Genomic DNA, 15406 nt, shown 5'->3' with positions numbered 1-15406 from the left:
GTTCAACCTTTACATTTCAGTACTTGAATTATGTCAGTAAGTCAACTATTGTTTGAGAAACATTTTTTTATCTTTATTTTATCTTTATAGAATGATGCCTTAAGAAATGAATTGTATGCTACAAGGACCAAATATGAGCTGATGTCCAAGCTTGTCCATGATGCTGAAGAAAGACTTCATGCCTCCAATAGACAGAAACAGACAATGGAGGATATAATATATAAACAATGTAAGTAAAACAAAGTCACATTTATAGAAACCTTACCTCCAATAGACAGAAACAGACGATGGAGGATATAATATATAAACAATGTAAGAAAAACCAAGACACATTTATAGAAACCTTACTTTTAGAAAGAAAGAAAAAAATTAAAAAGAAGATAGATTTTCCTTTCAACTTTAGATGTCAGGAATAGTTATAATTAAAATTTTGCAACATTCATTTTGAAATATTGCATTTTTTAAAGTTGGTATATTATGCATTGTATTTAAAACATTTTTTTCTGTAATTTGAATAATTATGCATGTTCTGTCTGTTGAATGTATCAATGAAAAATTTTATTGATGGAATGTTCCTTTCCAGATGACAAAATACTAAATGGTCTGATTGTTAGTGGACAGTACAACAATATGTTTGCATGGTTGGTTGATCCACAATAAAAACTTGAAAAATCACTCTCCAAGAAATCTTTTTCTAAATGTACACTTACCTTTTCTATCTCTTCTCTGAAAAATCTATAACATAAACACTTTATTTCAGTTTATCACACAGTGTAAGTTGTTTTCACTTGCTGAAATCTATTATTTCTAACATTGATGTGAGAATTTTTAGTTTGCTCATACACATAAATTGAAACATGAAGTTGCTTGATAGATTTTCAGTCTTACTCTCATATATATTTATATACTTAGATTACAAAAGTTATCTATAGTTTCCTATGAGATAGATAGTTAATGCTAATTCAAAACCTTAAGCTTTATCCAAATAAAGGAAGTGCTTATGATAATTTTTTTTTAAATATTATAGTTTTAGAATAGATATTGGTAAAGTTTAATGACTTTGAGTTCAAAATTAAATTTGGAAATTAAATTAAAGAATTAACTCTTACCAAGCAGTTCAAAAGAAAACAAAAATCTATAATGTTCTCTTTTTTCAATCATAAGTTATTATTTTTTTTAATGCTATTATTTCTAATTTGAACAAGATCATGTCAAAGTTAAATAAGAGAATCAAATAGTCATGCTTAAAGCTTCTGTTTTTCTTAATAAAGTGTATTTTTACATTTATTCATTTATAACAGCTGAGATTTAAAACTGTGTACCCTTGTGTCCCCTTTTAATCAAAGGCCAAAGTTGTTTATTTTTTTGATTTTTTATAGACTTCACCTGAAATACATTTTGGAAACTTTATGACTGGCTTTGCTGTAATGAAAAAGCGTGATTTTAACATTAATATGAATCTGATTTACTCTTCTGTGTGTCTTCTTTCTAATATTTAACTGTTTTTCCATTTGCTTGAATAAACAATACTTTAGATAGATTTAATAATTTAAAAAAAGATGTATTAAGGAAATTGATCCAAGAAAAATCTACCATAATTTAGAATTTATACTCAATTTTTTTATGTACAAAAAATTTACTGCTTTGTGTGTTTATTTATGAAAAAGTATCAAGAAAGTTATGTTTTAATCAAATTAACAAAGATTTAGTAAATTGCAAATCTATCTTTTTACATAATTTTCCGTTTGATACTTTTTACCAGAAAAAAATTGAGGTAAGAAAAGTCAATATTTATAGTTCACAATGTCATATATTTCTAAAGTGATCATAGGTCAACAAAGAATGGAAACTGGAATCTCAAGTATTCCTCAGATTGAATAAGGATAACGTTGAGAAGTCATTGGTGCCTTTTTATAATTTTCTTTTTTATTGTAGTGAAAAGGACAACGAAGGTGATGGCAAAAGCAAGAACAAATTTTGAAAAAGTTCCAGAGTTTCAACAGGAGAAAGAAAACCTACTAAAAAATGTGAATATAGATGTTGACGATATAGAATCGAGCATTGACAACTTCTCCTCCCGGTGACACCTATACACACAATATAGAGATACTAGTTTTGACTATTAATTGATCAAACAAACTACTTATTATTACAGTGATATTATTGATATTACCTAACATAAAATGACAAGAGGATGTTCCAATAAATATTGTTATGTAAAAAGTACTAGCAAGTTGAAGTGTGGGACTCTAATTGACATCAAATTGTTACAGACTGCGAGAATTTCATGACAAGCATGTTTATGATCTCCATGTAATCTCTATATTTCATCATTGCTTGAAGTTGTCTCCCTTGAATTGATAAGACTAATAATAATTTACGAGAAGAAACATAACTTTACTTACTGAACGTTAATATGTTATATACTGTTAATTCAGAAATTATTGTGTGCATTTATAATTGCTGGGTTTTTTTAAGGAATAGACAAATATATGAGACTTATTTTTGCCACTTCTGAAAAAACTGCTTAAAGATATATGTATCAGATTTCATCATGTGAGTTCTTACTGTTACAATACTCACCAAGTCTCATTATTCACATTAATAAAAACCTGCAACAATTTCTGAATTAGCAGTAGTTGTTAAAAAATAGTTTTAGGAATTGAACTGTATAAGAAAAGATATGTCTTCTTTCACTGGTATTATACTTTGTTATGATTTGATATTATATTTGTAAGTTATTTGTTCGCATGTCTTATTAGTGTGCTACATTGTTCCCCAGTGCTGATGACATTGTATAGTTGTATAGGTACTGATGGACGATATTTTTGCAATATATATGATTGACAAACATTGTCATTTCTGTACATATATCCTGTCTTCCTTCACGTAATGTTGTTACATCAATTAATATTGTGCCAAATGAAAACAAAATAAGCTATTCAAATCAAAATATTTTTGTATATTGTTTTTGTATACACAGTATTGAAACTCATCATATTTTGTAATAAACAGTTTTTTCATTGGTAAATAAGCCATAAATTGTCCAATTACTTAAAAAAGTTTTCTTATATTACCTCATGTTTTCACTAGTAATTTAGTTAATGTTGAAATATTAACTATTGGGTCAGTTGCAGAACATGTTCTACATATTTGACTTTTTGTTTGAAGTTGTATATGTTTAAAAATCAGTGGGAGACAATGAGATCTCAATCAACCGTATGTTCTGGTTTATATTTTGCTTGTTTTGTCCTTGATTTATTCCTACAGTTTTGTTCCATCCCTTTTATTTTTCTTCTAATTATTTCGTAACATACAGATTGTGAGACTGTGAAGAAATAATGAATTATCTCCCCTTAACAAGAATGAATTCAGGGAAGAAATCTGTTATACCAAAAATGTGTCATTTTCAAAAAGGTAACTTTGTGCCACTAGCTTGCACAAATGAATATTGAATAATGGCGCAAATTATACCTTTGAAAAAGAAAATTTGGTGCAAATGATATCTTTAAAATGACAGTTGGCTCAAATGATCTCAAGTCGATTTCAGCTGGGGTAATTCTGAAATTTTTAGGCAAGTGTGACAAATATAAAGGCTACATCACAGACATAAAACCTTATTTAGAAAATGTATACACATTTTTTATGAGTACTGTATGTATATTTCGTATGCCTAAACAACAGTCCACAAAATCCAATTTTGAAAATGAATATTACTTTTTCTAATTTGCTGACATTAGAAAGACAGCAAAGTGGATGAAGAAGAAATTTTAACAGATTTAAAGGGAATGAGCACACAAAAAAAGAATTGTTTAAAGAAAAAAAACTTGAACAAACAAGAAAAGCATGTCTAATGTTTCCATATAAAACATTTGGTTATTTTCTAAATGCACTTAATTTTTAACAGAAATTAAAAATGTGAGGTAATATAAGTATTTCAAAAGCTCAAGTAATTTCAGTATTTTGTTAAAACAGACTTTTGTTATACATGTATAACAATCAGAACTCATTGTGCCAATTTCATCTTTTTCATGAGAAACACAAGCATAATACATATGCATAAGGGACCAAATCATACTCCATGTTTTCATTGATGAAAGAGTTGTTTAACATGGCTTTATCATTGTTAGCATTGAAGAATACATAAAATGAACATTATCTTGAAATGTTTTTTTTTTATATGGAAATACCTTAATGTAGAATGTTCTTGCCATATAGGTTCATTTCTGTAATTTATTTTTGTTGTATAGCATTATTATCTTTATTGGTTTTACAATACACTATGTATTTATCTTCTGATATTTATTTCTCATATAATTTTGCTGTACAAGTAATATTGTGTTATCATTTTGTTGTGCTAAGTCAATAAATTATCTTATGCTTGAGCAATATTTTGTTTGTATATCTAATATTTATTACATGTCTGAGACAATATGTTAATTTACATATTATTCTATCTTTTTTATTCCATCTCCAAGATAATATTAAAGCTATATATAACCTACTCATTGACTCAAATTACATTGTGTAATAATATCAAGGTTGGCTGAACCAGGAAGTTTAAATTATTATCCTTGATCAATATCATCTATTGTGAATTTTTCTTAAACGTTTTATATTTGTAATGATTATCTGAGTTAACATTTAAACTTTGAAACATTTGTTTGAGAATTTTTTAAATGTTATGTAACTACATGACCTACTTTATTTATTTATTCTGCATAATTTATTCTGCAATGCAATCATTCTATTATTCATCATGTACATTATCTTTCTTTCAAATATGTATGGCAACTCTAGCAGAAAATAAAAATAAATGAAAACCATGAATAGTTTTGTTAGATTATCTGGCATCTTCAGTGGACTACAAAGCCTCGTTTTGATTCAGCAATCAATTGCACAGCAAATGCTATCTTGGTTATGTTTATAGGAAAGGTATTTTTCCAGTTTCTGATGGAGTAATTTATATAAAAAATAAATTATAAATTCCTAATTTATAGTAAGCACTTACTTTACTGACTTTGGAAGCTGGAGTTTTGTTTTAAAGTTTTTGATTGACAGGATGACTTGTGAAAGTTCCGTGGTATTTGTTATGTAGTGCCATTTTTTTCACTTGTCCCTTATCATGCAATAAAGATGGATCTACCTGCACCAACTCATACTATTATGGTCCATTGACATTGCAATTTTTAATATATGATCATATGCTTGAGAAATTTTGAGAAAACTTGTTGTTATTAGACTTTCTATGCCTCTGCAACTAAAAGTTGGGGGCATATTGTTTTACCTGTATCAGTTCCTCTGTCTGTCCATTATGGGTATATAGTTATTCCAGATAACTCGTCCTACAGTTTGCATGTTAGAAAGTTTTCATTTTGCTGGCTGTTTGTAAATATATTTAAGTTGTGTGTTTGGTCAGGGATTGATTTTGATCAATATTTGCTCTTTTGTGGGATATTTGAATTTTGTAATTTTTTGGAGTATTTAATGGCAAAAAAGGTACACAGACTTTCTGGATAACTGCACCTATAGTTTTGGATGCTAGAAAGTTTTCTATTTGCTGGCTCTGTACATGTATGAAAGATGTGCATGAGGTCAGGGTTTTGATATTTATTGATATTTGCTATTTTGGGAGATAGTTCAACTTAGTAATTTTTGGAGTGTATACTTGCAGAAGGTGTGCATTGCATTCCTGATAATTCCTCCTACAGTGAACCATTAACCTATGTGCTACCATGTTATATTTTGTGCATTTTAAAATAAATCTGTGTAAGCATCGTCTGTGTCTCCCAGACAATAATATCTCAAAGAAAGTCTTGCTTTGACTTTGTTATACTACATTTGCTACATAGTGGAGTGTAGGTTCGTCAATAGCTGCTATAGTTTTAACTTTGACCAAGTGACCTTGAAATCAACAGATACCTTCATCGTCTCAATGGACATAATTACCATTACATTGGCCTTGTGTTTGAACAAAACGATTTTTGTGTATACCGATAACAACCTCTAAAACAAAATATGTTTCTGACCCTTTTGTTTGTTTTCCTTTCTTTATTGTTTTTGAACTTTTGATTTTGCCATTTGATAAATAACTTTCTGTTTTTGAATTTTCCTTGGAGTTTGGTATTTTTGCGATTTTTTTTTCTCCATTTTTCACTGATATTACTTTTAAAAGTCTTAATTCAGAATGTTGTGACCAAGTGTCTCACTTGCTAACCCAGTATAAAGATGAACATTTGAGTAAAAATTGGAAAAGACTTCGTTTTATGTTCAAGTTTTAAAACACATGCATTGTTCAAATGACTGTTAAGTTGTTTTAGATGTGAGATTTTACAAAGAAAAATAGGCCCTTTGGTCTGGCGTAAATATAAAATTTAAATCCTGGTATCTTTGATGAGTTTATTTCATAAGGGGGAATATGCAACTGGGAAAATATTTTCAATATTTGGGTTACTTCTGTAATTTAGTTTTTTTATATTTCGATATTACCTTTATTTCTCCTATTAGTTCAACAGAAGAAAAAAAAGAGAATTTAACAAAATGTATACTTCTTTTGATGGCTGATAGTGAGCTTAAATGAACGGTGACCCCATTTTTTTTATATTATTTTTCTATTAAGTATAAAATAAAGTTCATTTATAGAAAAATATAGGGAAATCCTATATTAGAAAAAAAAAATGATTTATACCCGCAAGCCCCCTTAAGCAGTATTTAGCCACAACAAAGTCTAATTTTTAATATATTATACTACAGTACCACACTCCCGAACCACATCTGATTGTAAGTATATTAAATTCTATAACCGTATTTGGCACTACTTTTTGGAATTTTGGATCCTCAATGCTCTTTAACTTTGTACCTGTTTGACTTTATAAAAATTTCGATTTGAGCATCACTGATGAGTCTTATGTAGACGAAACGTGCGTCTGGCGTACTAAATTATAATCCTGGTACCGTTGATAACTATGGATATATTTTATTTATGAATATCTTGAATTAAACATATGAGAGAATCGTCCAAAATTATGACAGGCGATAAACATCTTATGTATGGTGAAAATTGCATAAATGTTAATGGTAATGACATCTTTCCTCAAAATCATTTGCTACCGGATTTTAAGCTCTATGCCAAAGGATGTTACTGGTAATAAAATGATGTATTGCTTAAATATCAGAATTTCGTAGCACTATGTGCCACGGCATACTCGTTTTCTGTCTGATAGTTAATCACTTTAACCCTTCCGTCATCAAAGCCAACCCACACATTTGATGACCGATCTACAACACAACATACTGGAAGTACGTCGTGTTTGTCTCTTTGAATGACCAGTCCATGCATGTCTATCAAAAGTTGTTCAGAGTTACCCCGATCTGAAATAGTCACATGGGTCTTTATTAACCCAAATCCAACAAAGTCAATGTTTTTAGCTGATGTCTTCGATGGATATTTGAGTTTCTTTTCATAACTTTTATTTAGAATTATTATCCATGATTGTTTTCCTTCAGGTCGACATAAAATGAAAATTTCGCCATCTGTGTTCTGGCACATTTGTATCGGATTTTCCAGTTCAATGTCAGATGTAAGATATATTTCTTGTTTCTTTTGCTTTCCCTTCAAGTACCAGCGAAGTATATGATTTTCGGTAGCAGCTTTGTCTTGGAAGCATGCGATTTGTTCTTCGTCAGCTATTGCTGACGTACAAAAGCAAGCAAGCACACTTTTGCTAGAACTAATGTTAATTCCAGTATTAAAGCTGTAAGATTTTCGTTTTGACTTCTGTGTGATCTGTAATTGTTTTATAGACGATTTGTTCTGAAATCCAATCAATAGCTCGTTATTTTTGTTTATACACGGTAAAATCGGGTTTTGATCTAACGTTTTTACTGGTGTTGGAATAATCTCTGTATTTTGTTCAGTGCAATCAACCTCTGTGACACTGTCTCCCAAAATCACCCAAGCTTCAAGTCCCTGTCCTTTAGGAACAATATACGATATTTTGTTTTTCGTTTCAAATGACCTTAGCACTTTGAACTCTTGTTTTAGTTTCACTTCATCGTATGACTCTGTTACGGGCAAAGTCTTTGGCTTTAAATATCCCCTGTAATCTTCAGGTATTTTTGGCTTTGGTTTTTCGGGAGGTCTTAGTGGTAAATCATGTGGAAGTTCCTCATATTGACTACTTTCGACATGTTCGATATAGCCGATAAGTTTTTGAAGTTTTTCCTTCTTGACATTTTCGTCGGTAAAAATGTATTGAGGTGGTTTTGGGCTTGGCATTGTGTCTTTATGAGGATCAAGTTTGATGAGATTCTCAAGAGCTACGTCATATTTAGCAATATCTGTGTCTGGTATGTCACTTCCTTTTGATTTGATTTCTTCAACGAGTTTTTGTATTCTTTCTACTTTAAATTCTTGGTTCTTGATAAATATATCATATAGCTGCCTTGTCTCTTGGTCGGTCTTATTAAGGTTATCAACTAGTTCTTTTTGTAAAACGTCCAGTGTCGTATCAATCAACTTCCGTTTTGATTTGATAGATTCAGTTTCGTCCATTATGGTGTCACTATATTTGCTTTTACTCTCTGAAGCCTCGGTTATTATTTTCTGAATTTTTGGAATCGTTGTGTTTCCTGCAACCGACGGATATTTTAGAATTTGTTCGCGTCGTGAACTACCATATTCTTTAGATTTCATAAATTTGTGAGTTTTATGCACACCAACTATACAATCATCACAGATCAAACTCTTGCAGTCATTACAATAGAATCTTACTTCCTCTGACTCATGTTTTTCGCAAAACGACCAAGATCTTGATACTGACGCCATGTTTATTATTCCTGGAAAATTAAGAAAAAAACATAGTAAAATAAACACTCAAAAAACAAATTAACCAATTCTTTCCTGATGACTATATTTTATTTTCCTGCACAAGATTCGTATTTTTACAATTAATGTCTCTCAAGTTAAACTTGAGGTTCACTACTTAAAAAACCATAGCCTTATACAAACGTTAAAACGCTGGACCTAATATATTTTATATCCGGACGAGGAATCAGAACTTAATATGAGGGAGACAATTTCCTTAGTCCTTAGTTTTAAAAAATTACCATAATATTATAACAGCAAATTTCAAACAAAATAATATCCGTATGTTTATGCCAGAAGAGACATATGTCTCTGATGCCAATACTGGCTATTGGACTTGTGATGCCTAACGATATCAATTGAATACTTTGAGTCAAGTGATCTTTATCATCGGATATGATGTTTTGGTTTGGGGGGGGGGGGGGGGTTAACTTATATCATATAAGGGTATTGAAAGTTAGGCAGTTGTATTATTTATTTATATCAAATGATTATCATGGACTCTATTGTACACGGGATGCAGGATTGGCTGGTTTGGCTGATTAGACACAATACAGTTTTATTCAATTGGATGTTTCGGTTCTAATTTGACTGGATAGTAAAACGTTTTAATTGATCCAAATTTCAGAATACAATGTTTAAATTTAGTGAAACCTAAATAAAGTAAATAAAATAAACACTTACGGTTACTCTCGTGTCCATTATTATTTCACAGTTGATAAACATAATAATTCGTTTAAATTGATTGTATGGTCACCATACGTATTACTGCGTAAAAAAAGTTGTGTATTGCCAATTATTAGATTTAAAAATTACATTATCGGTTTTGTCGTGTATATTCATATTTATACAATACATACCTTCTATTTTAAACTACCCGCATTCTTTTTAAAATGCAGGTTTTAAACCTGTTATACAGGTATGTTCGGGATCATATATGAACAATCTATATTACCAAATATTGGATGTTCCCCTTGACTGAAATTGTGAAGTACAGATATGATTTCTTCGTAATTCTCTTATTAAGGATGGCATTTAAATTTTCCACTTTGAACTAAAGCGTACTTACATTTAAATTTAAACTTTTAAGATGTCACCACCGTCACGTGATGGTTTTAAAAGAAATTTCAATTCACAAAAAAAGTAGTTTTTTGTAACGCCCTAATAATATGCGGGAAAAGATGAACAATAAAAATAAATATCTAAGCATGCAAATAAACGACCGGTTCCTCACCATCCGAATTCTGATAGTATTCAACAACAAAAGTCAAGAAATGACTTGTTTTCCCCAGAATTTTACATTTTGTGTCGCCTACAAATGACAGATATGCTAATAGGTAGGTGAAAGCTGTAAACTTAAGTTAACATCCAAAAATTCGTTCATATTTCCATGAAAATATAATGAGAATGACTAAAATGTTCGACTATGTTCTTCTTAATTAGTGGTTTCAAGGAGCCCTTTTCTCTCGTCGGATTCTTATTCTAAACAGACAACATTTTTATAATATTTAGATATTTTATTCTTGGTATGTGAGTGTATGCAAGTATAAATATATAAGTTTACTTACAGTTGATTCTCATCATTATTCTACTTCAATATGAGAGGTTTTATTTTCATATCGCATCTTTCTTTGTTTATTAACTGAAACAGACTTACGCAAGATATGACCATTACGATGTTTTCCGATGTAGCCGTGAAATATATTTTAACGTGTAACATTTGCCACTGTGCATAATACAATCAATCATTTATTTTTCAGATTCTGCAAAGCTAGTTCAATGTTAAGTATAACCAAATACAATCTTGTTTTAAGCATTTTGGGAAGGAACATTAAATGATTTAGGATTGATGTGTGATTTTTGAAATACTAAGGCTTTTCTAACTCAGCAATAGATTACCTTATCTGTATTTGGCAACACTTTTGGGACTTTTTTGGTCCTCTTCATCTTCGTAGACGTATTTTATTTGGCCCTTTTAACTTATTTGGATTCGAGCGTCACCGTGATGAGTCGTTTGGAAACGCGGGCTGGCGCAATTACAAAATTTCTATCCTAGTATATATGATGAGTTTATTTACAACCACTGGGTCGATACTGCTGGTGGAGTGTTTATTCCCTGAGAGTATCATCAGCCAAGTAGTCAACATTTCTGTGTTGACATGAGTTTATAATCGTTGATATGGTGATCAATATGAATAAACTGTTTACAAGACTTTTAATTTTTGAAATACTATAGACTTTTCTACGTCAGGAATAGATTACCTTAGCTGTATATTTGGCAACACTTTTAAGATTTTTTGGTCTTCAATGCTATTCAACTTCGTACTTCATTTGGCCCTTTTAACTTTTTTGAATTCGAGCGTCACTGATGAGTCTTTTGTATATATATAAACGAAACGCCGCCGTCTGGTGTAATTACAAAATTTCAATCCTGGTATCTATATATGATGCGTTTATTTGCCAATGTGTTACAATGACTGATTTTGCTAAGTATAAATGCGTAGAAAGCGTTGTCTCCTCAAACAAGGAAATGTACGATTCAGCTCCGCGGTTCCAAATGAATACATTGTTAAACTTGTGTGGTATTTGCATATGAATCCCATCTTTATAAATGGATGTTAAATTCTAAAGGAAGCGAGAAGGATAAACGGCATTACTCTTTTAGGTTTTTTTGTGAGACATTTTTTGGTATTCTTTATTTGAACAACTATTAAAAGTTTAACTCGTTTACCCACTTAACAATCGCATGTTGGAAATATGCGTTATTTGCATGAATAAAGGTGCTGTAAAATAATGCAAAAAAATCTTAATAGGTATTTCATAACCAGTCATTATTTTACTAATTCGTGTAGAAACGAAAAAAAAATAAAAATAATAACTTTCGAGACGAACATTTGGATTGACATGTTACCATTGTGTCGCAGGGACTGAGAAAATGAGTGAACAGTGTTGTCCCCCAAAACAAGGATATGTACGATTCAGCTCCACATGTCCCACTTACGACTTAGTATATTTTGAGTGTCATTTACATATACATCCCATGTTTAAAACTATAAAGAAAACAACTGATAGCTTCAGTTTTTTTATACACGGATTGACGTTTAAGTACATAATGATTGTAAGTTGAATGCGGAAACGTTCTCAAAGGTTCTGTGACAATTGACATTCCATTATGCATTGGACACAACCACATAAAAATACATCAACTATGCAACTCGTTGATTGAAGGTTAACTCGATCTATTTAGCGACAGTAGTTGTACGACTCTAATTATTAACGGACATATTTTTATAATTTTGACATATTTCATTCTTGGTATGTGAGGGTATGCAAGTATAAAACATAAGTTGGTTCAACAGTTGATTCCCATCATTCTACAGCTTGAATGAGAGGACTTTTTTCCAGATCGCATCTTAGTATATTAAAAGAAACAAACTTACATCAGATTTGACCATAACGATGTTTAAAATTATCCAGTCATCATGAAGTTTTTGTGGAATATATTTTAAAGTGTAATATTTGCCACTGTGTATGATGTAATAAATCATATATTATAGATTATTCAAACCCAAATCATTGTTAAATAAAACATAATGCAATCTTTTTAGCATATGGGAAAGAGTTTACACAACTCAATTCCATGATTAAAGAATCTGTGGGTTAAGTTATTACTTTTTATACGACCGCAAATTTTTTCAAAATTTTCGTCGTATATTGCTATCACGTTGGCGTCGTCGTCTGCGTCGTCGTCGTCGTCGTTGTCGTCGTCGTCGTCGTCGTCGTCGTCGTCGTCGTCCGAATACTTTTAGTTTTCGCACTCTAACTTTAGTAAAAATGAATATAAATCTATAAAATTTTATAACAAGGTTTATGACCACAAAAGGAAGGTTGGTATTGATTTTGGGAGTTTTGGTCCCAACATTTTAGGAATTAGGGGCCAAAAAGGGCCCAAATAAGCATTTTCTTGGTTTTCGCACTATAACTTTAGTTTAAGTTAATAGAAATCTATGAAATTTTGACACAAGGTTTATGACCACAAAAGAAAGGTTGGGATTGATTTTGGGAGTTTTGGTTTCAACAGTGTAGGAATTAGGGGCCAAAAAAGGGCCCAAATAAGCATTATTCTTGGTTTTCACACAATAACTTTAGTTTAAGTAAATAGAAAATAATGAAATTTAATCACAATGTTTATGACCACAAAAGGAAGGTTGGTATTGATTTTGGGGGATTTAGGTCCCAACAGTTTAGGAATTAGGGGCCAAAAAGGGACCCAAATAAGCATTTTTCTTGGTTTTCGCACCATAACTTTAGTATAAGTAAATAGAAATCTATGAAATTTAAACACAAGGTTTATGACCATAAAAGGAAGGTTGGTAATGATTTTGGGAGTTTTGGTCCCAACAGTTTAGGAATAAGGGGCCCAAAGGGTCCAAAATTAAACTTTGTTTGATTTCATCAAAATTGAATAATTGGGGTTCTTTGATATGCCGAATCTAACTGTGTATGTAGATTTTTAACTTTTGGTCCCGTTTTCAAATTGGTCTACATTAAGGTCCAAAGGGTCCAAAATTAAACTTCGTTTGATTTTGACAAAAAATTAATCGGTTGGGTTCTTTGATATGCTGAATCTAAAAATGTACTTAGATTCTTGATTATCAGCCCAGTTTTCAAGTTGGTCCAAATCGGGGTCCAAAATTAAACTTTGTTTGATTTCATCAAAAATTGAATAAATGGGGTTCTTTGATATGCCAAATCTAACTGTGTATGTAGATTCCTCATTTTTGGTCTTGTTTTCAAATTGGTCTACATTAAAGTCCAAAGGGTCCGAAATTAAACTTAGTTTGATTTTAACAAAAATTGAAATCTTAAGGTTCTTTGATATGCTGAATCCAAACATGTACTTAGATTTTTGATTATGGGCTCAGTTTTCAAGTTGGTCCAAATCAGGATCTAAAATTATTATATTAAGTTTTGTGCAATAGCAAGTCTTTTCAATTGCACAGTATTGCGCAATGTCAAGAAATATCTTATTGCAAAATATTGTGAAATAGCAATTTTGTTTTTAATTAGAGTTATCTTTCTTTGCCCAGAATAGTAAGCAAGAAATATCTAATTGTAAGATTTTTTTTATTTGGAGTTATCTTTCTTTGTCCAGAATCAACTTAAATCTTTGTTATATATACAATATACAATGTATATTCACTTTTTACTACCAACTGATAAATTAAAATAATCTTTACCATTCAGTGATAACAAGCAGTTTTTTTTACATCTTAATATTTTATGATGTATTTAAATGAGTAGTAATTGTTGCAAACTCCATTAGAAATTTTAATTGAGATTAGTTTTGGAATAAGGGAAAGGGGGATGTGATTAAAAAAATTGGGTTCAATTTTCTCATTTGAAATTTCATAAATAAAAAGAAAATTTCTTCAAACATTTTTTTGAAAGGAATAAAATTCAACAGCATAGTGAATTGCTCTAAGAGAAAACAAAAATTTTAATTTCATTAGAACACATTCATTCTGTGTCAGAAACCTATGCTGTGTCAACTATTTCATCACAATCCAAATTTAGAGCTGAATCCAGCTTGAATGTTATGTCCATACTTGCCCCAACCGTTCAGGGTTCAACCTCTGCGGACGTATAAAGCTACGCCCTGCGGAGCATCTGGTTGTAATATAAAAAAGAAGATGTGGTATGATTGTCAATGAGACAACTATCCACAAAATACCAAAATGACACAGACATTAACAACTCTAGGTCACCGTACGGCCTTCAATAATGAGCAAAGCCCATACCGCATAGTCAGCTATAAAAGGCCCCGATAAGACAATGTAAAACAATTCAAAGGAGAAAACTAACGGCCTTATTCATGTAAAAAAAATAAAAGAAAAAACACAAATATGTAACACATAAACAAACGACAACCACTGAATTACAGGCTCTTGACTTGGGACAGGCACATACTTAAATAATGTGGCGGGGTTAAACATGTTAGTAAGACTACTAGTATTTGAAATTGATATTTCAACTCCTTTACCAACTTAACTATATATATATAGATGAATAGTGGTGTTACCAATACCATGGAATAACATGAAAATTAATATGTTGTACCATAGCTAAACTCAGTCTTCTTTCCTTTGGATTCCAGTTGATCTGCATATCTAATTATCAAAGTATGGTGAAACATCGAATAGCAGATAATTTTCAATGGTTTTCTCTCAACACACTTTTTAGGCATTTAAACGTCAAATGAAAAAAATGCAATTTATATTCACAACTATATGTATACGCTGTACATGAAAATATGTTGGAAAGAGGATGGCCATTGGACTCGTTTTCTGGTCGGTAGGCCGGTCACTTTTTTTGACGAAATATTAGTTTTCACAAGAAGATGATAAACAGTTTTGGGTAATAAGATGGCAATTAATAAGATTTCATATACATATATATCCGGAACCATTTTGTGCCCTAAAACCGATTTTCATGAATTATTTATTATAGGCCAAATAATATTCTACAAAACATGCATAT

General features: G+C 30.8%; 2 protein-coding genes across 8 annotated transcripts in view; one reads left to right on the top strand and one right to left on the bottom strand.

The window, feature by feature from the left end:
- The window catches only part of LOC134707814 (myomegalin-like), a 72383-nt gene extending 67557 nt beyond the window's left edge, over window positions 1–4826 (top strand). For 5 of the 6 annotated variants that reach the window (XM_063567869.1, XM_063567870.1, XM_063567867.1 and 2 more), the window contains 2 exons: window positions 91–229; window positions 1936–4826. In XM_063567869.1, the coding sequence (XP_063423939.1) occupies window positions 91–229; window positions 1936–2084 (288 nt within the window). In that variant the 3' untranslated portion in view covers window positions 2085–4826. Of the gene's footprint in view, window positions 1–90; window positions 230–583; window positions 642–1935 lie in introns of all 6 variants that reach the window. The other variant, XM_063567868.1, reaches the window with a different exon arrangement.
- A 2134-nt stretch (window positions 4827–6960) lies between these two features.
- On the bottom strand, window positions 6961–9838 carry LOC134707813 (uncharacterized). 2 transcript variants are annotated; one of them, XM_063567863.1, is made up of 2 exons: window positions 9727–9838; window positions 6961–8838 (listed from the first exon to the last, which is right to left on the bottom strand). In XM_063567863.1, the coding sequence occupies exon 2, from the start codon at window positions 8825–8827 to the stop codon at window positions 7172–7174; it is 1656 nt and encodes a 551-aa protein (XP_063423933.1). In that variant the 5' UTR covers window positions 8828–8838; window positions 9727–9838; the 3' UTR covers window positions 6961–7171. The 2 variants fall into 2 exon arrangements, with proteins under 2 accessions (XP_063423933.1, XP_063423934.1); XM_063567864.1 differs by lacking the exon at window positions 9727–9838 and adding an exon at window positions 9551–9609.
- Between the last annotated feature and the right edge of the window lie 5568 nt (window positions 9839–15406).

This window comes from Mytilus trossulus, chromosome 2 (assembly GCF_036588685.1).
Source record: "Mytilus trossulus isolate FHL-02 chromosome 2, PNRI_Mtr1.1.1.hap1, whole genome shotgun sequence".
Classification (NCBI taxonomy): domain Eukaryota; kingdom Metazoa; phylum Mollusca; class Bivalvia; order Mytilida; family Mytilidae; genus Mytilus; species Mytilus trossulus.
This window is presented reverse-complemented; position numbering and strand designations above follow the sequence as displayed.